This window comes from Lissotriton helveticus, chromosome 2_1 (assembly GCF_964261635.1).
Source record: "Lissotriton helveticus chromosome 2_1, aLisHel1.1, whole genome shotgun sequence".
NCBI classification, from domain to species: Eukaryota; Metazoa; Chordata; class Amphibia; order Caudata; family Salamandridae; genus Lissotriton; species Lissotriton helveticus.
This window is the reverse complement of record NC_136059.1, coordinates 1,505,455,931-1,505,480,978: the sequence shown is the minus strand read 5'-3', so window position 1 is coordinate 1,505,480,978 and position 25,048 is coordinate 1,505,455,931. Positions and strand designations below refer to the sequence as shown.

General features: G+C 43.1%; 1 protein-coding gene across 1 annotated transcript in view; it reads left to right on the top strand.

Annotated features, from left to right (window-relative positions):
- Positions 1 to 25,048, top strand: part of SDAD1 (SDA1 domain containing 1) — a 202,501-nt gene that overhangs the window by 120,728 nt on the left and 56,725 nt on the right. The window contains exon 13 of the mRNA XM_078676393.1: positions 20,961 to 21,019. Within this exon, the coding sequence (XP_078532519.1) occupies positions 20,961 to 21,019 (59 nt within the window). The remainder of the gene's footprint in view (positions 1 to 20,960; positions 21,020 to 25,048) is intronic.

Here is a 25,048-nt window from a genome sequence, read left to right as displayed (position 1 = left end):
AATGTAACGCTTTGTTCCTGTCAGAGGGTTTGCGAAACAGCGTGGTGCTTAAACCTCCATTAAAAGGTTCTACCTTAACATCCAGGAAGTTGATCGATTCTTTTGATGACGAAACTGAAAACTGAATGTCAATCGTCCTTGAGTTCAGCCAGCTGATGAATAGCCCAAGGTCTTCTTGTTCTCCTGTCCAAACCATGAACACGTCGTCTATATATCTCATGTAATGCGAGATGTTGCTGCTAAAGGGATTGGTTTGATAAATGAACTTCTCCTCAAAAAGACCCATGAACATGATGGCTAGCTCTGGGGCAAAGGGGCAACCCATCGCCACCCCCTTAATTTGATAGAAGAATTCAGCATCAAATGTGAAAAAGTTTTTTTGCAGGGCAAACCGTGCAAGGTCGAGTATGAAGTTCGTAGGGACTCTGACCGGTCTCACCCTTTTCTCCAAGAACACGGTTAGAGTTTCAAGTGCTTGGTCTTGGGGGATCTGGGTGTATAACGACACCACGTCTAGGGTAACTAGTAGTTGTCTGTTCTTATCGAATTCGATAGTGGAAATGCGATTGAGGAATGCGGTGGTATCTTGGAGATGAGCAGGAATTGTCTGTATGAAGGGTTTTAAAAAATAGTCGATGTACTTGGCAATAGGTTCGAACAGGGATTCGCACCCTGAAATTATGGGTCGTCCTGGGGGATTGTACTCGTCCTTGTGCAATTTCGGAAGCACATAGAACACTGGGGTTCTAGGACTCTTGTTCTGTAGGAATACCAATTCCTTAGGTCCTATAATTCCTTCATCGAATCCTTTTTGAATGATAGTGAATAGTTGATTTTTTAGTTCCAATGTTGGATCCTTCCCTATGCGTCTGTAGCAGTTCTGGTCATTAAGCTGGCGGTTCACTTCTAATTTGTATTTGTTGACGTCCCATATCACCACGGCTCCGCCCTTGTCGGCCTGTTTTACTACGATAGTGTTGTCATTTTTAACTGCCTCTAAGGCTTCCTTTTCTGCTTTAGAGATGTTAAACTTCACAAAAGACTTCTTTTTCTCCAACGTTGAAATCCCTGATAATACAGTTGTTTCAAAAGTTGAGACTTCCTTTGGAATTTTGGGGCCTTTTGGGCAAAATGTCGACTTTCTCTTAAGGCCAGTCGTTTCTTCTTGTGTGCTTTCAATGGAGTCCTGAAAAAATGTCTTTAAACGGATTTTCCGACAGAACTCCAATGTTTCTAATTTCATTCTAGTGAAATCCGTTGGTCTTGATGGCACAAAGTTGAGTCCTTTAGTCAGGATTGATGTTTCCGCTTCTGAGAGTGTCCGATTAGATAAATTATAAATGGGGGACACTTCTAGTTGTTGTATGATTTCTGGCGTGTCCTCATTTGCCATGGTTGAGTGAAGCGTACCCTGCCTCTGGATTTCTGTTGGCCCCGGCCTAAAAAAGGTTGTTGAGTCTGTGCTTGTTGTTGGTATTGATTGGGCCTATTTCCCGCCCTGTTTTGATTTTGTTGCCTGCTGTTATCAGAATCGCTCCCTGATGAAGATGTGGTATCTGAAAAAGTGAGAAATTTGCGACGTGAACGTCCTTGGTTGTCCTGTAGGAAGCGTCGGGAGTCGGAATGTGTGTAAAAGTCTTTGTTGAGATATGGATAAATTGATTCCAATGAAAAAGTTTTTTTGTCCTGTTCGAATTTATTGTTTTTTTGGGTAACAGTGAAGTCCTTAAATTCCAATATTTCTTTATCAATTTTGTCCAACAAGGTTTTGGAGTCTGTTATCAATTGGTTGGTCTCAATTTCCTTTTTTAAATTCTCTATCTCCTCTAATTCCTTGAGTGATGTCCTGTGTGCAGTCTCAATGGTAAGGACCATGAGATCCCTGCTGCACTTCGTCTCGATACCGCTAAAACCCTTTTTATATACTGGGTCGTCAGTGAAAACTACTGGTATGTTACGAATCACAAGACCTGCTGGAATGGTGCCAGATCTAAGGTGTTGAAGTAAAAAATGCCCATGCAGGTCTGTCCGAATCTGTTTTTTACGTAGCCGAGTCAATTTGTCAGACTCGTTCTGAGTGTTAGCTGTGAGGCTAAGAGCCGCAGATGCGAACACTGGAGGATCCCTAATTAAGTTTTGAATATGCTCTTCACTAAAAGCTAGTGTATCTCTTTCAGCCATATCACATCAGTGTACCTCTCAAACAAAACAAACATACACACTGTGAATTACGTAAGTGAAAAGAAGTGAAAACCACCCCGTGAAAGAAGGCGGTCACCTGACAAAGTACCCACGCACGACTGCCCTCGTGGTGGGCAGACCACGCAACTCTACAATTGACTATTACCCTGTGGTAGAAAATTGCTACCTATCAGGACCTCGCGGACAGCCGCCCGCTCAAATGTACAAGAATCAAAAAAGGGTCTTGACTCCTTACTCAGAAAGGCTGAGTCCAACTATACTTATTAAGCAAAAACAAAAGCCAATACTGGGATTGAGTTATAACAACGCTGGTATTTCAAAGGCAGGCTGTTTTGATTAAAGCAAAAACAACCTATTTGTATTTTGAATCAAATTTATTCTTTTTCATGAAAGTATCACTTTTTTTATATATCAGCACCTTATTTCTCGTGCATGGAAAATACAAAATGCTAATAACATACAATTATATATACAATATATACACACAAGTAATCAAACAATTTCAAACACACTTGGCCGTACATTCATACGTCATCCATTCACAACAATAGAAAAAATAATAATATTAGAAAACAGTGCGTCCAAGCAGCGGAAAGTGATTCAGTCCAAAATATTTCATTTCATATTTTTGCAAACTAGTTGTAGATGAAATTCTCACAAGCTCTCTTGTGACCCAAAAAAAATGCAAAACAAGGTTGGCCAGATGCTGGACGTGAAAAGTGGTCGACGCGTTTCAAACCCCTGTAATTAGGGTGGGGTTCTCCTCAGGACCAGGTAGGTTCTGAAACAATAAAAATGCCTATTTTTAGCGCATTTGTCTGGAGCATGAAAAACTAGACAAAAGAAGGGATCGACTCCCTGTGTTCAACTGAGACTTCCTACCTTGCACAACGATAGGAAACGTAGTAAATGGTGGATAATCAAGTCATTCAGTCAGCTTGTATTTTCAAGAGTGTGATCCCAGCAGCTGTGCGAAGAAACAACAAGCGCGACAACATTTATTCATGTGTCATACTTTCCCAATCACACGTAGCAAACATTGTACTAATGCGAGCTGGTGCGGGCTGATAGACTCACCCGCTCTGTTTCAGTTCTTTGTTTACCGCTAAAAGATTACTGTTCAGGGCGTGGGCTCCTATTCTGTGAATGAGAGCGGAAAACGCGTTAGCTAAGTGACGCCTGGAATGCTGGCTTAACAATGTTAACCGCGGTGCGGTCAAAACTTACCAAGGCGGAACAACGGGAGCGGTCATACAACTCAGGCGGTTTCCATGTTTGACATCAAAGTTTCCTCGGATGGGGGCGTGACAACAACGGTTCCTAGATAAGGACCGCTGTGAAGGATTTCTGGGACATGTAGTTCCAAGAGGGATGTTGGCTTAATGGTAAACCAAAACCCGGGGTGGACTAGGCAGTGGAACTTTATCCAGTAGGCTTATAAATTTCAGAAATCTCGTTTAAACCCCGAGTGGCGGTATTGAATTTCATTATTAGCATTGCCTCGCGTTGGGACAATTGCGCATCAATGTCCCCACCTCTGGGGTTTCTTTCAATTTTAGACAGTACTGTCCAGCGCAGGTCTGTGTTGTCATGTTTGCACCTCGCCCAATGATTAACTAGTGGGGCATTTTCAACTTTCCTGCGGATGCGCGATTTGTGTTGCGTTATCCTATTTCTGATTTCCTGTGATGTTTTCCCTATGTAGACTAAAGGGCATGGGCACACAATTGCATAAACGACGTTTTTTGATTTGCAATTAGTGAAGGTGTCATGTTTCCAATGAATATTATCAAATGAAAATACCGAATCCTCAATAGTCTCACCGCAACAAGTGCAAGTGCCGCACTTGTGGTGTCCTTTAGGTGGAGGTAATCCAAACAGGCTTTGTAGTGTCGGTGCCTTGACAGTTGGTAATGCCGCCCTCACCACATAATTGGCCACACTTTTGTCCTTCTTATATGCAAATAGTGGCGGCGCAGAGAAATCTTCATGCAGATTTTTTAACAAATGCCAGTTAGATGTGATAAGCTTCCTGTGTAAATTGGTAGCAGGGCAGAAAGTGGTGACACACACCATCCTTTTGACATCTGGCTTGGTTCTCTTTTCAAGCAGAGACTCACGAGGGGTCCACCATGCTCGTTTGAGTGAGTTTTTTAATAATTTCTTAGGGTACCCTCTCTGCATGAGTCGATGTTTCAATTGCTCTGCGTGTCTGAAATATTCTTCCTTATTGGAGCAATTTCTGTGGATCCTCAGAAATAGGCCGAATGGCAGGTTCTGTTTAAGGCTCCGAGGATGGTTACTAGAAAAATGTAACGCTTTGTTCCTGTCAGAGGGTTTGCGAAACAGCGTGGTGCTTAAACCTCCATTAAAAGGTTCTACCTTAACATCCAGGAAGTTGATCGATTCTTTTGATGACGAAACTGAAAACTGAATGTCAATCGTCCTTGAGTTCAGCCAGCTGATGAATAGCCCAAGGTCTTCTTGTTCTCCTGTCCAAACCATGAACACGTCGTCTATATATCTCATGTAATGCGAGATGTTGCTGCTAAAGGGATTGGTTTGATAAATGAACTTCTCCTCAAAAAGACCCATGAACATGATGGCTAGCTCTGGGGCAAAGGGGCAACCCATCGCCACCCCCTTAATTTGATAGAAGAATTCAGCATCAAATGTGAAAAAGTTTTTTTGCAGGGCAAACCGTGCAAGGTCGAGTATGAAGTTCGTAGGGACTCTGACCGGTCTCACCCTTTTCTCCAAGAACACGGTTAGAGTTTCAAGTGCTTGGTCTTGGGGGATCTGGGTGTATAACGACACCACGTCTAGGGTAACTAGTAGTTGTCTGTTCTTATCGAATTCGATAGTGGAAATGCGATTGAGGAATGCGGTGGTATCTTGGAGATGAGCAGGAATTGTCTGTATGAAGGGTTTTAAAAAATAGTCGATGTACTTGGCAATAGGTTCGAACAGGGATTCGCACCCTGAAATTATGGGTCGTCCTGGGGGATTGTACTCGTCCTTGTGCAATTTCGGAAGCACATAGAACACTGGGGTTCTAGGACTCTTGTTCTGTAGGAATACCAATTCCTTAGGTCCTATAATTCCTTCATCGAATCCTTTTTGAATGATAGTGAATAGTTGATTTTTTAGTTCCAATGTTGGATCCTTCCCTATGCGTCTGTAGCAGTTCTGGTCATTAAGCTGGCGGTTCACTTCTAATTTGTATTTGTTGACGTCCCATATCACCACGGCTCCGCCCTTGTCGGCCTGTTTTACTACGATAGTGTTGTCATTTTTAACTGCCTCTAAGGCTTCCTTTTCTGCTTTAGAGATGTTAAACTTCACAAAAGACTTCTTTTTCTCCAACGTTGAAATCCCTGATAATACAGTTGTTTCAAAAGTTGAGACTTCCTTTGGAATTTTGGGGCCTTTTGGGCAAAATGTCGACTTTCTCTTAAGGCCAGTCGTTTCTTCTTGTGTGCTTTCAATGGAGTCCTGAAAAAATGTCTTTAAACGGATTTTCCGACAGAACTCCAATGTTTCTAATTTCATTCTAGTGAAATCCGTTGGTCTTGATGGCACAAAGTTGAGTCCTTTAGTCAGGATTGATGTTTCCGCTTCTGAGAGTGTCCGATTAGATAAATTATAAATGGGGGACACTTCTAGTTGTTGTATGATTTCTGGCGTGTCCTCATTTGCCATGGTTGAGTGAAGCGTACCCTGCCTCTGGATTTCTGTTGGCCCCGGCCTAAAAAAGGTTGTTGAGTCTGTGCTTGTTGTTGGTATTGATTGGGCCTATTTCCCGCCCTGTTTTGATTTTGTTGCCTGCTGTTATCAGAATCGCTCCCTGATGAAGATGTGGTATCTGAAAAAGTGAGAAATTTGCGACGTGAACGTCCTTGGTTGTCCTGTAGGAAGCGTCGGGAGTCGGAATGTGTGTAAAAGTCTTTGTTGAGATATGGATAAATTGATTCCAATGAAAAAGTTTTTTTGTCCTGTTCGAATTTATTGTTTTTTTGGGTAACAGTGAAGTCCTTAAATTCCAATATTTCTTTATCAATTTTGTCCAACAAGGTTTTGGAGTCTGTTATCAATTGGTTGGTCTCAATTTCCTTTTTTAAATTCTCTATCTCCTCTAATTCCTTGAGTGATGTCCTGTGTGCAGTCTCAATGGTAAGGACCATGAGATCCCTGCTGCACTTCGTCTCGATACCGCTAAAACCCTTTTTATATACTGGGTCGTCAGTGAAAACTACTGGTATGTTACGAATCACAAGACCTGCTGGAATGGTGCCAGATCTAAGGTGTTGAAGTAAAAAATGCCCATGCAGGTCTGTCCGAATCTGTTTTTTACGTAGCCGAGTCAATTTGTCAGACTCGTTCTGAGTGTTAGCTGTGAGGCTAAGAGCCGCAGATGCGAACACTGGAGGATCCCTAATTAAGTTTTGAATATGCTCTTCACTAAAAGCTAGTGTATCTCTTTCAGCCATATCACATCAGTGTACCTCTCAAACAAAACAAACATACACACTGTGAATTACGTAAGTGAAAAGAAGTGAAAACCACCCCGTGAAAGAAGGCGGTCACCTGACAAAGTACCCACGCACGACTGCCCTCGTGGTGGGCAGACCACGCAACTCTACAATTGACTATTACCCTGTGGTAGAAAATTGCTACCTATCAGGACCTCGCGGACAGCCGCCCGCTCAAATGTACAAGAATCAAAAAAGGGTCTTGACTCCTTACTCAGAAAGGCTGAGTCCAACTATACTTATTAAGCAAAAACAAAAGCCAATACTGGGATTGAGTTATAACAACGCTGGTATTTCAAAGGCAGGCTGTTTTGATTAAAGCAAAAACAACCTATTTGTATTTTGAATCAAATTTATTCTTTTTCATGAAAGTATCACTTTTTTTATATATCAGCACCTTATTTCTCGTGCATGGAAAATACAAAATGCTAATAACATACAATTATATATACAATATATACACACAAGTAATCAAACAATTTCAAACACACTTGGCCGTACATTCATACGTCATCCATTCACAACAATAGAAAAAATAATAATATTAGAAAACAGTGCGTCCAAGCAGCGGAAAGTGATTCAGTCCAAAATATTTCATTTCATATTTTTGCAAACTAGTTGTAGATGAAATTCTCACAAGCTCTCTTGTGACCCAAAAAAAATGCAAAACAAGGTTGGCCAGATGCTGGACGTGAAAAGTGGTCGACGCGTTTCAAACCCCTGTAATTAGGGTGGGGTTCTCCTCAGGACCAGGTAGGTTCTGAAACAATAAAAATGCCTATTTTTAGCGCATTTGTCTGGAGCATGAAAAACTAGACAAAAGAAGGGATCGACTCCCTGTGTTCAACTGAGACTTCCTACCTTGCACAACGATAGGAAACGTAGTAAATGGTGGATAATCAAGTCATTCAGTCAGCTTGTATTTTCAAGAGTGTGATCCCAGCAGCTGTGCGAAGAAACAACAAGCGCGACAACATTTATTCATGTGTCATACTTTCCCAATCACACGTAGCAAACATTGTACTAATGCGAGCTGGTGCGGGCTGATAGACTCACCCGCTCTGTTTCAGTTCTTTGTTTACCGCTAAAAGATTACTGTTCAGGGCGTGGGCTCCTATTCTGTGAATGAGAGCGGAAAACGCGTTAGCTAAGTGACGCCTGGAATGCTGGCTTAACAATGTTAACCGCGGTGCGGTCAAAACTTACCAAGGCGGAACAACGGGAGCGGTCATACAACTCAGGCGGTTTCCATGTTTGACATCAAAGTTTCCTCGGATGGGGGCGTGACAACAACGGTTCCTAGATAAGGACCGCTGTGAAGGATTTCTGGGACATGTAGTTCCAAGAGGGATGTTGGCTTAATGGTAAACCAAAACCCGGGGTGGACTAGGCAGTGGAACTTTATCCAGTAGGCTTATAAATTTCAGAAATCTCGTTTAAACCCCGAGTGGCGGTATTGAATTTCATTATTAGCATTGCCTCGCGTTGGGACAATTGCGCATCAATGTCCCCACCTCTGGGGTTTCTTTCAATTTTAGACAGTACTGTCCAGCGCAGGTCTGTGTTGTCATGTTTGCACCTCGCCCAATGATTAACTAGTGGGGCATTTTCAACTTTCCTGCGGATGCGCGATTTGTGTTGCGTTATCCTATTTCTGATTTCCTGTGATGTTTTCCCTATGTAGACTAAAGGGCATGGGCACACAATTGCATAAACGACGTTTTTTGATTTGCAATTAGTGAAGGTGTCATGTTTCCAATGAATATTATCAAATGAAAATACCGAATCCTCAATAGTCTCACCGCAACAAGTGCAAGTGCCGCACTTGTGGTGTCCTTTAGGTGGAGGTAATCCAAACAGGCTTTGTAGTGTCGGTGCCTTGACAGTTGGTAATGCCGCCCTCACCACATAATTGGCCACACTTTTGTCCTTCTTATATGCAAATAGTGGCGGCGCAGAGAAATCTTCATGCAGATTTTTTAACAACTACGTTTCCTATCGTTGTGCAAGGTAGGAAGTCTCAGTTGAACACAGGGAGTCGATCCCTTCTTTTGTCTAGTTTTTCATGCTCCAGACAAATGCGCTAAAAATAGGCATTTTTATTGTTTCAGAACCTACCTGGTCCTGAGGAGAACCCCACCCTAATTACAGGGGTTTGAAACGCGTCGACCACTTTTCACGTCCAGCATCTGGCCAACCTTGTTTTGCATTTATTTTGGGTCACAAGAGAGCTTGTGAGAATTTCATCTACAACTAGTTTGCAAAAATATGAAATGAAATATTTTGGACTGAATCACTTTCCGCTGCTTGGACGCACTGTTTTCTAATATTATTATTTTTTCTATTGTTGTGAATGGATGACGTATGAATGTACGGCCAAGTGTGTTTGAAATTGTTTGATTACTTGTGTGTATATATTGTATATATAATTGTATGTTATTAGCATTTTGTATTTTCCATGCACGAGAAATAAGGTGCTGATATATAAAAAAAGTGATACTTTCATGAAAAAGAATAAATTTGATTCAAAATACAAATAGGTTGTTTTTGCTTTAATCAAAACAGCCTGCCTTTGAAATACCAGCGTTGTTATAACTCAATCCCAGTATTGGCTTTTGTTTTTGCTTAATAAGTATAGTTGGACTCAGCCTTTCTGAGTAAGGAGTCAAGACCCTTTTTTGATTCTTGTACATTTGAGCGGGCGGCTGTCCGCGAGGTCCTGATAGGTAGCAATTTTCTACCACAGGGTAATAGTCAATTGTAGAGTTGCGTGGTCTGCCCACCACGAGGGCAGTCGTGCGTGGGTACTTTGTCAGGTGACCGCCTTCTTTCACGGGGTGGTTTTCACTTCTTTTCACTTACGTAATTCACAGTGTGTATGTTTGTTTTGTTTGAGAGGTACACTGATGTGATATGGCTGAAAGAGATACACTAGCTTTTAGTGAAGAGCATATTCAAAACTTAATTAGGGATCCTCCAGTGTTCGCATCTGCGGCTCTTAGCCTCACAGCTAACACTCAGAACGAGTCTGACAAATTGACTCGGCTACGTAAAAAACAGATTCGGACAGACCTGCATGGGCATTTTTTACTTCAACACCTTAGATCTGGCACCATTCCAGCAGGTCTTGTGATTCGTAACATACCAGTAGTTTTCACTGACGACCCAGTATATAAAAAGGGTTTTAGCGGTATCGAGACGAAGTGCAGCAGGGATCTCATGGTCCTTACCATTGAGACTGCACACAGGACATCACTCAAGGAATTAGAGGAGATAGAGAATTTAAAAAAGGAAATTGAGACCAACCAATTGATAACAGACTCCAAAACCTTGTTGGACAAAATTGATAAAGAAATATTGGAATTTAAGGACTTCACTGTTACCCAAAAAAACAATAAATTCGAACAGGACAAAAAAACTTTTTCATTGGAATCAATTTATCCATATCTCAACAAAGACTTTTACACACATTCCGACTCCCGACGCTTCCTACAGGACAACCAAGGACGTTCACGTCGCAAATTTCTCACTTTTTCAGATACCACATCTTCATCAGGGAGCGATTCTGATAACAGCAGGCAACAAAATCAAAACAGGGCGGGAAATAGGCCCAATCAATACCAACAACAAGCACAGACTCAACAACCTTTTTTAGGCCGGGGCCAACAGAAATCCAGAGGCAGGGTACGCTTCACTCAACCATGGCAAATGAGGACACGCCAGAAATCATACAACAACTAGAAGTGTCCCCCATTTATAATTTATCTAATCGGACACTCTCAGAAGCGGAAACATCAATCCTGACTAAAGGACTCAACTTTGTGCCATCAAGACCAACGGATTTCACTAGAATGAAATTAGAAACATTGGAGTTCTGTCGGAAAATCCGTTTAAAGACATTTTTTCAGGACTCCATTGAAAGCACACAAGAAGAAACGACTGGCCTTAAGAGAAAGTCGACATTTTGCCCAAAAGGCCCCAAAATTCCAAAGGAAGTCTCAACTTTTGAAACAACTGTATTATCAGGGATTTCAACGTTGGAGAAAAAGAAGTCTTTTGTGAAGTTTAACATCTCTAAAGCAGAAAAGGAAGCCTTAGAGGCAGTTAAAAATGACAACACTATCGTAGTAAAACAGGCCGACAAGGGCGGAGCCGTGGTGATATGGGACGTCAACAAATACAAATTAGAAGTGAACCGCCAGCTTAATGACCAGAACTGCTACAGACGCATAGGGAAGGATCCAACATTGGAACTAAAAAATCAACTATTCACTATCATTCAAAAAGGATTCGATGAAGGAATTATAGGACCTAAGGAATTGGTATTCCTACAGAACAAGAGTCCTAGAACCCCAGTGTTCTATGTGCTTCCGAAATTGCACAAGGACGAGTACAATCCCCCAGGACGACCCATAATTTCAGGGTGCGAATCCCTGTTCGAACCTATTGCCAAGTACATCGACTATTTTTTAAAACCCTTCATACAGACAATTCCTGCTCATCTCCAAGATACCACCGCATTCCTCAATCGCATTTCCACTATCGAATTCGATAAGAACAGACAACTACTAGTTACCCTAGACGTGGTGTCGTTATACACCCAGATCCCCCAAGACCAAGCACTTGAAACTCTAACCGTGTTCTTGGAGAAAAGGGTGAGACCGGTCAGAGTCCCTACGAACTTCATACTCGACCTTGCACGGTTTGCCCTGCAAAAAACCTTTTTCACATTTGATGCTGAATTCTTCTATCAAATTAAGGGGGTGGCGATGGGTTGCCCCTTTGCCCCAGAGCTAGCCATCATGTTCATGGGTCTTTTTGAGGAGAAATTCATTTATCAAACCAATCCCTTTAGCAGCAACATCTCGCATTACATGAGATATATAGACGACGTGTTCATGGTTTGGACAGGAGAACAAGAAGACCTTGGGCTATTCATCAGCTGGCTGAACTCAAGGACGATTGACATTCAGTTTTCAGTTTCGTCATCAAAAGAATCGATCAACTTCCTGGATGTTAAGGTAGAACCTTTTAATGGAGGTTTAAGCACCACGCTGTTTCGCAAACCCTCTGACAGGAACAAAGCGTTACATTTTTCTAGTAACCATCCTCGGAGCCTTAAACAGAACCTGCCATTCGGCCAATTTCTGAGGATCCACAGAAATTGCTCCAATAAGGAAGAATATTTCAGACACGCAGAGCAATTGAAACATCGACTCATGCAGAGAGGGTACCCTAAGAAATTATTAAAAAACTCACTCAAACGAGCATGGTGGACCCCTCATGAGTCTCTGCTTGAAAAGAGAACCAAGCCAGATGTCAAAAGGATGGTGTGTGTCACCACTTTCTGCCCTGCTACCAATTTACACAGGAAGCTTATCACATCTAACTGGCATTTGTTAAAAAATCTGCATGAAGATTTCTCTGCGCCGCCACTATTTGCATATAAGAAGGACAAAAGTGTGGCCAATTATGTGGTGACGGCGGCATTACCAACTGTCAAGGCACCGACACTACAAAGCCTGTTTGGATTACCTCCACCTAAAGGACACCACAAGTGCGGCACTTGCACTTGTTGCGGTGAGACTATTGAGGATTCGGTATTTTCATTTGATAATATTCATTGGAAACATGACACCTTCACTAATTGCAAATCAAAAAACGTCGTTTATGCAATTGTGTGCCCATGCCCTTTAGTCTACATAGGGAAAACATCACAGGAAATCAGAAATAGGATAACGCAACACAAATCGCGCATCCGCAGGAAAGTTGAAAATGCCCCACTAGTTAATCATTGGGCGAGGTGCAAACATGACAACACAGACCTGCGCTGGACAGTACTGTCTAAAATTGAAAGAAACCCCAGAGGTGGGGACATTGATGCGCAATTGTCCCAACGGAGGCAATGCTAATAATGAAATTCAATACCGCCACTCGGGGTTTAAACGAGATTTCTGAAATTTATAAGCCTACTGGATAAAGTTCCACTGCCTAGTCCACCCCGGGTTTTGGTTTACCATTAAGCCAACATCCCTCTTGGAACTACATGTCCCAGAAATCCTTCACAGCGGTCCTTATCTAGGAACCGTTGTTGTCACGCCCCCATCCGAGGAAACTTTGATGTCAAACATGGAAACCGCCTGAGTTGTATGACCGCTCCCGTTGTTCCGCCTTGGTAAGTTTTGACCGCACCGCGGTTAACATTGTTAAGCCAGCATTCCAGGCGTCACTTAGCTAACGCGTTTTCCGCTCTCATTCACAGAATAGGAGCCCACGCCCTGAACAGTAATCTTTTAGCGGTAAACAAAGAACTGAAACAGAGCGGGTGAGTCTATCAGCCCGCACCAGCTCGCATTAGTACAATGTTTGCTACGTGTGATTGGGAAAGTATGACACATGAATAAATGTTGTCGCGCTTGTTGTTTCTTCGCACAGCTGCTGGGATCACACTCTTGAAAATACAAGCTGACTGAATGACTTGATTATCCACCATTTACTACGTTTCCTATCGTTGTGCAAGGTAGGAAGTCTCAGTTGAACACAGGGAGTCGATCCCTTCTTTTGTCTAGTTTTTCATGCTCCAGACAAATGCGCTAAAAATAGGCATTTTTATTGTTTCAGAACCTACCTGGTCCTGAGGAGAACCCCACCCTAATTACAGGGGTTTGAAACGCGTCGACCACTTTTCACGTCCAGCATCTGGCCAACCTTGTTTTGCATTTATTTTGGGTCACAAGAGAGCTTGTGAGAATTTCATCTACAACTAGTTTGCAAAAATATGAAATGAAATATTTTGGACTGAATCACTTTCCGCTGCTTGGACGCACTGTTTTCTAATATTATTATTTTTTCTATTGTTGTGAATGGATGACGTATGAATGTACGGCCAAGTGTGTTTGAAATTGTTTGATTACTTGTGTGTATATATTGTATATATAATTGTATGTTATTAGCATTTTGTATTTTCCATGCACGAGAAATAAGGTGCTGATATATAAAAAAAGTGATACTTTCATGAAAAAGAATAAATTTGATTCAAAATACAAATAGGTTGTTTTTGCTTTAATCAAAACAGCCTGCCTTTGAAATACCAGCGTTGTTATAACTCAATCCCAGTATTGGCTTTTGTTTTTGCTTAATAAGTATAGTTGGACTCAGCCTTTCTGAGTAAGGAGTCAAGACCCTTTTTTGATTCTTATACATTATTAACAAGCATTGGCGTAGCCAATAGGTCTTGCCATTGGGACCTTATAAGTGTTAAGCCATGCAACAGTTGTTGTTGTACCAAGGATATTTTGCTGCATACTTATAAGGTCCCAAAAGTGATACCTATTGGCTATGCCAATGCTTCTTAAAAATGAGGATAATGATAGCAATGGCCCAGGAAGGAAAGAAACCACACACACAGGACGCATTGAAGACTTGTGCCAGAATCTTCGCCCAGACCTCCGGATCAGCCTTGTACAGATCTGAGGGGACTCCGTCCAGACCAGGGGCTTTCCCACCAGATGTTGATCTGATAGCTTTGTAAACCTCATCTACACTGATATGAAGTGAAATACTAGCTAGGCCAGGGTCCCCGCGTGCCTCAGGATCTTCAAGATTGTCACCACTATACATGTCTACAAAGTGCTGAACCCAACGTTCAGTAGATATAGTACAGTCTGTCCTGTGGTTAGCTGTGTCTGAAAAGTTGGGACTATTGACTACGGCCCAAAACTTTGTGCTATCAGACAGGGCACTAGCCTGTCCGAGAGTCTCTCAGGCCTGTTCCCTAATGCACTTCTTTTTTGCAGCATGAATCATGGTCGCCAACTTCAAATTCTTTTTTCCAACGGTTCTGGAAGCGTCAACCAAAGCTCTGCGGACGCCAAAGATAAGAAGGCAGATTCGACATATCCTCAAAGACAGAGGGAGAGAATATCCACCACGAGGGACATCTGTTGAGGAAATATTACAAAAACCCAAAGCACACAGAAAAAATACTGATCAGCATCAAAAAGAGGTTCACCATGTGGTAGGGCGACCACATGGTTGGAGAATGCACCGACAAAGGAACGGACCAGACAAGAGAAATGGGCAATACTCCCTTTAGGTTTGGTTTCCACCATAAGTTTTCTCAGAGGTCAGGAGGCAGCCATCAGGTTTGCAACCTCTTCTTACCCAGGGAGCATAACACTGAGGGCTGTTAAGCATGTGCAAAATTCCTTCCGAAGATGCTGAGGACATGTGGTAAGCAGTGACAGGCACACTAAGCCACCATGCGGGTGCAGAAGAAGGAAGCCCATCTCTTGGCGAACTTGGGCAATCAAGGAAGAGGACAACTTGGCATTTAAGCGGCACAAGCCAAAGGGGCGGACGCAAAGTGAGAGGCCATTGACCAGTAACCTAGTCCCTCAAAGAAACAGGATAGAGACCCCTGGACAAAAAAACTCCAATACCAGTGGAAAAAGCAGGGGGAACCAACCAAAAGTCTGTGGACTCAAAGTCCCGAAAGGCAACCTCATGCCGAAAGATTGGTTGACCAAAGGTAAGTCGAAAAGAGCCCGCTGGGTCCCGACACAAGTCTACCTGTGGAGGTCCCTCGCGGAATAGCGTTCTACGTCGAAGGATGAGTGAGAAAGGGCGACAGAACCGTTTAAGCTTGAGGCTGCTGCTGTAAAGAAAGGACTGTCTACTGAGATCAACGAGAAAGCTCTTGACATCAACAGAAACAAGGGTGAACTTAAAATCAGAGGACTATGTAGAGTGGAGAAAGCAATACAACACATAAATATCCTGGAGCTAAAGATGGCTTTTCCAGCCTTAAAAGCCTTTGAGACACATGTGAAGGGGAAGACAGTGCAAATACAAAGAGACAATACAACCATGATGTTCTATCTGAACAAGCAAAGAGGATAAAAGAGACCCAAGCTTTCCAAACTAGCCCAAGAAATATGGGCATGGGTCATTCAGAGAAGAATAACCATAATAACAACAAATCTACCAGTAGAGCAAAATGAAGACGCAGGCAGACAAGCGGGCAAGCCTCCTTATCACACGAATGGGAACTAAACGTACAGGTGCTCCGAGAACTCCTCACTCACTGAGGCACCCTAGAGATCGACATGTTTGCAACACCAGAAAATGCTAAATAACAAAACTGTGCTTACCACCCCCCACTCTCGGTTTAAGTAGAATGCCCTTTCGATAGACTGGTTATGGAGATTTGCATATGCCTTTCAAATAACTCCACTCATTCGCCTAGTTAGAAGCAAGTGCAAACAGGCACACATGACCATGATCCTCATCGTCCCATAGTGGGATAGTCAGCCATGTTTCTCTGACCTGGTGGAGATGGCACTGGGTAATGTAAGAAGGTTTCTGACAAGGCACGACCACGCCATGCAAGGGGTAAGAGTCCACCACCCAGAAGTAAGTACCTTGAGCCTGGTGGCCTGTCTCCTGAGAACATAGTTTGGCCACTTGAACCTCTCAAAGTGTTCCATGGGCATCCTAAACCATGCAAGAAGGCCGAGCACAAGAAGGTGCTCCTTCACAAAATGGCAGAAATATGTCCTGTAGTGCAGGAACAAAGAATTGTTTTACTGCAGAACGGAGGACACCCCAGTGGTTAGATACCCTACACACCTATTGGACAACAATCTAATGTACGCCTCACTATAGGTACACTTAGCGGCAATAGCAGCCTGCACAAGAGGACACCTAGGAAGAAGCCTCTTCAAAACACCAATGATTAACCCCTTCCATGCTCATGACGAGCTCAGCTCGTCATGCAGTACACTGCTTGTGTGCTCATGACGAGCTGAGCCCGTCATGAACAATGGGAATCAAGGATCTGCAGCACAGAGGATGAATTGCTGTAGCATTGATAGTGTTAAAAGCTTTCTAGAAGACGCAAGGAGACCATTTCCACACAGGTCAGCACCAACACCAGTGTGGAACCTCAACCTGGTACTAACTCAACGAATGAAGTCATCCTTTGGATCGTTACACACAGCAGTGCTGCGATTTCAGACTTTAAAGACCCTCTTCCTGATTGCAATCACATCATTGCTTTGGGTGAGCGACTCACAAGCACGAACCACCCAAGAACCCTATCTACGAATACACTGAGACAGGATTGTCATGCGGTCAACCCAACATTTCCTCCCCAAAGTCATATTACAGTTCCGTGTGAATCAAACAGTTCATTTCCCAGCATTTGTCCTACTGCCAATAATGCAGTCCGAAAGAGTCCTACACACGCTGAACCTATTCAGGGCTGTGATATACTAGCTGGAAAGAACAAAGGAGATCATCAAGGTAAACCAGTTCTTCGTATTCTTCGCAGATTCAAGCAAAGAAGCAGTGGTAACAAAATAGTGTAAATGATACAGCACTGCTACCAGAAGCAGGCACACACTTAGAAGCAATGAAGAAAGGGGCCACCTTAGCGTTCATTGCAAATGTGCCGATAACCGGCATATGCATAGCAGCCACCTGGATATCAGCTCACACCTTCACAAAGCACTAATTCGCGGAGATCCATTTTCAGAGTCACAAGTGGGACAGAGAGTGCTGAAGCACCTGTTCGCAAACAACTTCATTTGTAACACCACCTCCAAGAGAAAACAAGATATTGCTCCAAGAAAATGCACAGCATTGGAATCCAGAAAAGGATTCATGCTGCAAACAAAAAGGGTACTTACAGTAGGAGTAGTTTTCCAGCTTGAAGAATTTTGTGAATTCACATGCGACCCTCCACCTGCCCGAAAAAGGAGAGTGTAGAAACGTGGAGTATTATGTGGTATGAGGGTTAGTCCTCATCTTGTAATACTATCACGATACCCGAAAGATGGTCCTTGGAATCAGGCTAATAAATCCTTAGCTCAGCCTGGTAGTGTGGCAAAGAGCAGTTAGACTTTACTAAAGGAACATGTGTTAAGCATTTCAGAGTACCAACATGGGCGATAAGTAATTGACAAGACTCAAGGGAAATCCGACACTAATTTATAAAAATAACGTGTATTTTTATCTTAATTTAGACACCGAAACAAACAGAATAGCATAAATATAACTGGAGTTTTAGATTTCCTAAGCAATAGAAAATCAGTACAAAATAATACAGTGAAAATATAACATTGTGGTAAATGGGAAAACCCACTAGTAACAATCAGTCACTTGCAGGCCGAGTTGCATTGTACCCTTGCTCTGTAAGGGTGATGCTGATCCAAGGACCAAGCTACGACAGTCAGTTCAATTTTACCTGGCCCATGGAGCCCGAGTGCAGAGTTGTCCTGGTTGTCCTTGGTAGTGAATCAGAGCTGCGGGAAAGCTGCTTTTAGCACTGAGACAGTGCTGAGGGGTACAAAGATGAAGAAAAAAAACAACTATGTGCTTGGTAATGTAAGTCGTATGTAATTCCCTCTTAATGAAGTGTTGAGTAAAGGGGTCAGTTGTCAGACTGGCGACATACAAGCCTTGGCAGCGGTAAGCAGTGCGGAAAGTAAATTTGATGTCTGGTGATCCAGAGAAATGCAGTGGCTGCATGTAACTTTGTGGAATTCAGTACTACAGTTCCCACACTAGACCATCTGGATTTCGGCGATCCCACGGACGGCTCGATGCCCAATAATTCTTAGGATCCGGAGCACTGTTTTACCTGCAGTTTGCAGGGAACTTGTACCACTAGTTTAGGGGAATCTGAGGGTGCTTCAGGCTTTTTCTTTTTTTGCAGAGTTTTATATAGCGCGTACTAGACCCGAACCGAATCGGGTATCAGAGCGCTTTACATAGCACCAGTTACGTTACATGAGGACACACACATTCATTTTTTATTTTTTTTTGTTAGGCACAGGGAGATTAAGTGATGTGCCCAGAATCACAGGATGTTTGGCGTCGTTTGACCCCTTTTACAGGGGTCCCTCTGGCTGGGGGAACCGAGAGCCATGGGTGAGTCTCGACCAGGCAGTTCCAAGAGCATTGACACAGGTGCAGGGTATCCCTCTTTTGCTTTGGGCAAGTCTTGTTCTCGCTGGTGTGGGGCTCTTTTTTAGTCCTCAGTAATGCTGGTTGTTTAGAACTGAAGTTCTGGTGTCAGGGGGTCGATTAAATCCTAGATTTATGGTTATGGGAGATAGTAGCCAATGGACCGCTAGTCCACCCATGAGGTAACCATATCTGGGGGTTTGAGTCACTTTTTCTACCCCGAACTCTTGATTCTGCCTCTTCTTTAGTCCTCTTCAATGCAGGTTGTTCAGAACTGAGGTTCTAGTGTCAGGGGGTCACTTACATCCTAGATTTATGGTTATGGGAGATAGGAGCCAATAGACAGCTAGTCCCTGCAGCTAGTCCACCCCTAAGGTGACCATATCTAGGGGTTTGGGTCACTCCTAAGGATAGTAGAAATCTAATTTTATTGTACAGACTAGGCTTCTCACCCTGGACTTGTGGCTAGCCTTCTGGGGGTGTTCACCTCCTTGTATAAGTCATTTTCCACGTACTCTGGTGAAAATGTGCCTGGGGCATGGACAGGGCTGTTTCCTCCACCTGGAGTCAGCCCTAGTGGATATCAGCGGCGATGCAACCTTTGAAGCACACCACTTTGATGTGCCACTTCACTAGCCTGCTTGAGAAAAGGGAGGTGTGACCTACTTCCTGCCCAAGCCTTTGTTCCTGGCTCCTGAGAGTGATCACACTGCCTGGCATGAGGTCAGAATCCTGTCTTGCGGCAGCAAAAGCGGGAATCACAGACTGGCCAGCCAGAGCACAGAGAAGCTGGGGCAACCAGGTGGGCAATCTCTAAGGTATTCACCTGGGTGCATACCACATCACCCAGGGCACTAAATATTGTGGCAGGTGAAAAGGTATGTTGTTTGATACCAAACATGACCTATTTCGTCAGTACCATAATGGAACTGGCAACCTCGAGAATGCCCGGGTGGCAGCCTGTGTTATTCTAGGGACCACAAACACTTATAGTAGTTTCCAATTGGGAACGCCATTCTGGGGACAGATAGGCTTGCATTTATATGTCATCACCTTTAATATGCTGCACCCTGCCTCCTGTGCTCAGGAGACCTTCCTTAGGGATATCTGATATATATTAAAAATAGTAATGACTGTGCCTCACATGGTGAGGGCACAGTCAAGTTTGAGCAGTTTGCACTGCTCCTGCAGTCTGCAATTACAGGCCTGCTGTCAGTAGCTTGTTTGGGTCGCTCAGGGTGGCACAAGACCGTTCTCCTGCCCTGGGAACCTCTTTATGACCCATGCCCTGGCTACCACTGGCACCATAGACTAGGGATTTATAAGGAAGTAAAGTCCTTGTCAATTGGGATTACCAATGCACACACAACAGTTTTAGGGAGAGAGCACTGGCACTGGGGCCTAGTTAGCAGGCCTCAGTTCACTGTCAAAAACCAGCATCTAGTAGTCCAAATGGAGCAGAAAGTGGGGGGCATCTGCAAAGAGTCCTGTTTTCTTACAGAGAGGTTACACGGAGGGTTACACATTTCAGTACCTTAAATCTACAGGATGCCAAGAAGGATAAAGGTCACCCAAAGGGGGAAAAAAGAATCTGAAGATGGTGACCTCTCACAGAGGTTTCTGGGGCCCACGTCTGAAGTCTGAGGATGGTCATAGCACCAAGACCAAGCCCAGCAAAAAGAAAGAAAGAAAAAAAGAGATCTATAAAAAAAAAAGGTCTATCAAAAGATTTCCGGATTCAACAACTAGATGACGTGATAATGTGCAGCATGTGAATCCAGAAAACTTGTCAAGCTGCTAAACTACTCCTACTGGTAAGTAACCATTTTGTTATCTTCAAAAGGATGGTTTATTTATCTAAGTGTATGTCTATGGTCCCCACGGGTTAGCTCAAGGCATACAGTATTGAAAGCAAGGCTAAAACGTCTGTTCTTATCCATATTGTACTTGCGGATTGCTGTACAGCAGCTAGGTGAATGTCTGGCTCATGCGGCTCTTTCCTCTGGGCCCACCTTCCTTGTTTTGTCTGTTTGCATTCGCTATTGACCTGCATTCAGATTTAAAGTAGATGACACACTTGTAAAATAAATGCTCATTATATGTAACAATACATTAATAGTCCATGTACCTTGCTTATTTTCACATGCAATCTACCCCTTTTGCATATTATGCCATTTGAACTGCTCCTTGTCTACGCCGCACCTCTTCCACTTGTTATAATTTATGTACCCTTTCGTACCACTTCTGTTTTTCCAGAGGTAACAAAGATTCTTCTTCATGCTGCACAAGCTGCACATTCGTTGGTTCCACCAGAGGTAAGCAGTTGCCTAGTCACTTTGAAGGGAACTGAATATTGAAAACAAAATCTTGACTCATCATTGAGGAGCTCAATCAATTGGCTTTGTTACTGCACTGGTTTATAAACTTCTGTTGGCTTCTTCTGAGCTGTAATTATCACAATTTGGTTTGACCTCATAATTATAAACAAGCATTGGCATAGCCAATAGGTCTCACTTTTGGGACCTTATAAGTATTTAGTTATGCTGCACAATATCCTTGGTGCAACTGCAACTGTTGCATGGCTAATGTGTGTTCTTTCTGCTTGGCTATTAACTACTGTACATTTATCAAAGTCTAAGAATTTATTAGTGCCTGTCTATGGAGAAATATACATAATTTCAGTTTGCGCTCGACGTGTACGGCTGATGACGTGGCAGGTTATAATAGGGTAATTTTCTAAGGGAGAGAGCTGTGGCAAGTGGACCGTGCAAGGCCTTGGGGTAGAAAGTAATGTATGGTATGGAGCCCGAGTACAATATCGGTGCACTGTAGGATAAAACCTGATTAGTGCATTATCTTTGTGTATCATTCTAGTATTGAGCGTACACGCTTTTGTCACTACTCTAATGTGTAGGATTCGCGTTTCCTTGTGAAACTTGGAAAAGGTTCTAGAGAAAGGTGGGGCTGAATTGTAACGAGTGGATCCGTTTATCTTGGGCATTTTTAAAGCCCTTATCTGCATGGCCAATCAGCTATACGAAAAGGTAAATCATAGAGGGTGCTTAGTTAACAGCACCTTGCACATTGTTTAAGTTGTTCATGATCCAATCCACTGAGTCTTAGCTTATTTCTTTATTTGAGTTGCTAATATTACTGACACCTGTAGGAACTTGCACTTGGGATCTTTTTGTTTTCTGTTGCTTTGTGCAATTTATTTTGCAAGCTGAAGACCTTGATCTGTCCTAAAATACACAATTCCCACTATGGTCGTCAATGATTTATTCTATTCCAGTGTGTCTGTCTTTATACGCCCTCCTGTATCTGCATGAATGACTGCTTGCGTATCTATCAATACATGTGTGTCCTTTGGTATTTTCATCTTCAGAGCACTAGCTCTGGAGGCAAAGAAAGTCGCTCATTTGTCATGAAGAAAAGTACACTTATCACGAAAGACATAACGATAAAACATTCTTGGTTGACCATATCATATATTAGTGTGAAAACAATGCTTGGTGATGTGAGATATGAAAGTTCTGACTGGATGGACACATAGTAACTACATTGTCAAACTTGATGGCAAGCATTCATTATGCCTTCCGATGAGTATCACTTTATCCTAGGCGTACACCACTAGGATGCACACTGTTGGTTTAATAACGCTTTGTGAGTACTGTACACCATATACTAGTTAATGGAAAGAGCCGACGCGTTTCTAAACCCGAAACTAATATAACAGGATTTTCATCAGGCCTGGTCTGTGTACCTGTCGAAGTGAACAAGGAAACAAATAAATATTGGGGCCTTCTCTTTCATTCTGCCTCACTATATCTATGACATTGAAAGTGATGTGCACCTCCCACACCACAAAGTAAACACCTCAAATAATCACAGCCACTGTCTCGCATCACAATGGCAATAAGCAGAAAACTCAATACATCACCTGATGAATACACTGCCCACTTCTGGCCGGGGGAAGTCTTCACACAGCCGGGGGTCAGAGCTCAGCAATCAGGGTTCAATCCGAGATAGACCAGTCTGCCCTCGCTCGGAATCCAAACTCCTGCCAGACCAGTGGAGGCTCCCTTTTTAATACAAATCCGAACATAACAAAGCTTCTAGCAAGCCTCGCCCCCTCGTTCACATGAGAGCACGTACCAGTCCGCTCCAAGGCCACGGCATCAGTTGATCAGGCCTTTGCTATGGCTTTGAGACGGACCATGTACATTCCTCTGATAAGAATCGGTTTTCTGTAGTCAGTAAAGTGCGAAAAACAGGAGGAAGAGCAGAACATGTCCTCCCCACTTTGCAGCTACGTGCAAGCACAGAAAATAGCTTACGTCATGAAAATGTAGTTAGTTAGGCCATGCACACAGAAAGGCCCAAATCAAGATGGAATTGAAAAGCAAGATGACATGAAAGCATGTCAAAGCTAATTGTAAGAACTCATGATTCTCACCAATGCACAATACAATACACATCCCTGCACAACTGCACGCCTTCAAATGCACATCCCACACGCTCTGCTCTTGGCAAGACTGTTCCACTCCGTAACAGCTCCCATTGAAAGACAGCAAGATTATAGAACAGAAGAGAAGCAGGCATATGCAGGACTATCCTACTTAAGGCTAGGGTAAAATAACACACTAAAATCAATTAAAATGGTGATGGTTGAGGGTCATCATAGGGTGCCAAAATCACAAGAGTGGCTCTTTTATTACAAGGTCAAAAACAAAGCCTGCTTGGGTAGATGGTGTTCACCCAGGGGTCCAGAAACATTTCTGTGTGTGGCAGGCTGCCTAAAGCCAGTCAGTGACCACACCAGGATCAGTAGGTTTTCAGGGGGCAACTCTGGGGTGCCTGCTGAGTACATGGTTTAATACATCTCACATTGGCATCAGTGTGGATTTATTAGAAGGAGTTGTTTGGTACCAAACACTCATGGTTTCAGTGAAGCCAATATGTTGCTGGGGAACTCGATTTGTCGAGTTTCCAGCCCATGTACTCCTTATGGATTCCCTGGCACTTAAAGTATTTAAGATTTTATTTAAGTATTGTAGGGGCATATCTATTCATTCAGATATGCCCTCACCTGTGTTATACTGCACCCTGCCTTATAGCTGTAAGGCCTGTTAGAGAGGTGACTTACCTATACATCTAGGCAGTGCTGGCTGGTATGGCACCCAGGCAGTATACCATGGCAGCGTTTGTTTTTCACCTCACAAGGGCTTGAAAGCTGCAAGGGCAATGGCAGGGTCCTAGTGGGGGGGTTCCAGGGGACCCTCTTCATATTCCAGGCCCTATGTATCCAGGATACCACTTACTAAGGACTTACAGGGGCAGAAGTACCAATTGTGGATATGTTTTTAGGGAAGAAGCAATGGAACAGGGGGCCTGGTTGGCAGGGACTCTGTACACTTCAATTGAAACCACATCAGTTTCCAAGCAAAAAGTGAGGGCTAAAATGTCAATAGAGGCTCTATCTCACACTTGAAAAACATACTTACCTGATCGTATTGAGTTTAGTGCCTAAACATATATAAAAATGTGATATTTTTATACATTTGTGTGGATGTCCATATTGAATCATGTGTATCAGTTATTGCCTGTTGCGTGTATTTGCAGATGTCTTAACACGCCTCTCCGGTAAGCCTAAGGATGCTCCACCACACTACCCCCTAGAAGAGCAACTTGGGATTGCTTGAGGAGACCTCTGTCCACTAGTAAGGGAACCCCTTGACTCCTTCGCACAACATATCACATTTTGATAAATAAAGAGTCCGCTTCCTACATATATGCTCTGCTGTACCTATTTCCTGACTGTCTCCCATACGGCCCTCCCTAGCCCATAGCTAACTGTTTTCTCACTGGTCTCTATAATGAAGAAAAGAAGGAAAATGAAATAGACATAATTTACTTTATTTCAGGTGTATACGTAGACCTTATTACACACTCCGCTTAGTCAAATCTAATGGGAATCGGCCAGAAAATTTACATAGATTTGGTCATCCACTTTGCATGGCATTACCTCAGTACCATTAACTTCCTGCGAGAGGGTCTTTGACAATTATTTATAAGGACTGATCAGCAACTGCTTGTTCCCCACTGCTAAAATGTGGTGCCTCCCTTCTTAGACATGGAAGGCGCATCACTGGTCTTGCACTCCACCATTCCAAACCTAGAGTGTCTATACAAGAGAAGCAAATTCTAGCCCCACCCCATCCTCCTTCGCGAGCTGACGCATTGCTCAAATATGAACAAATATACATTTCTTTGCAAGTTACATATTCTAGGCTTTTGCATTACTTTTAAATCTGATAGGGTACATAAAAATATACTTTTTGTTA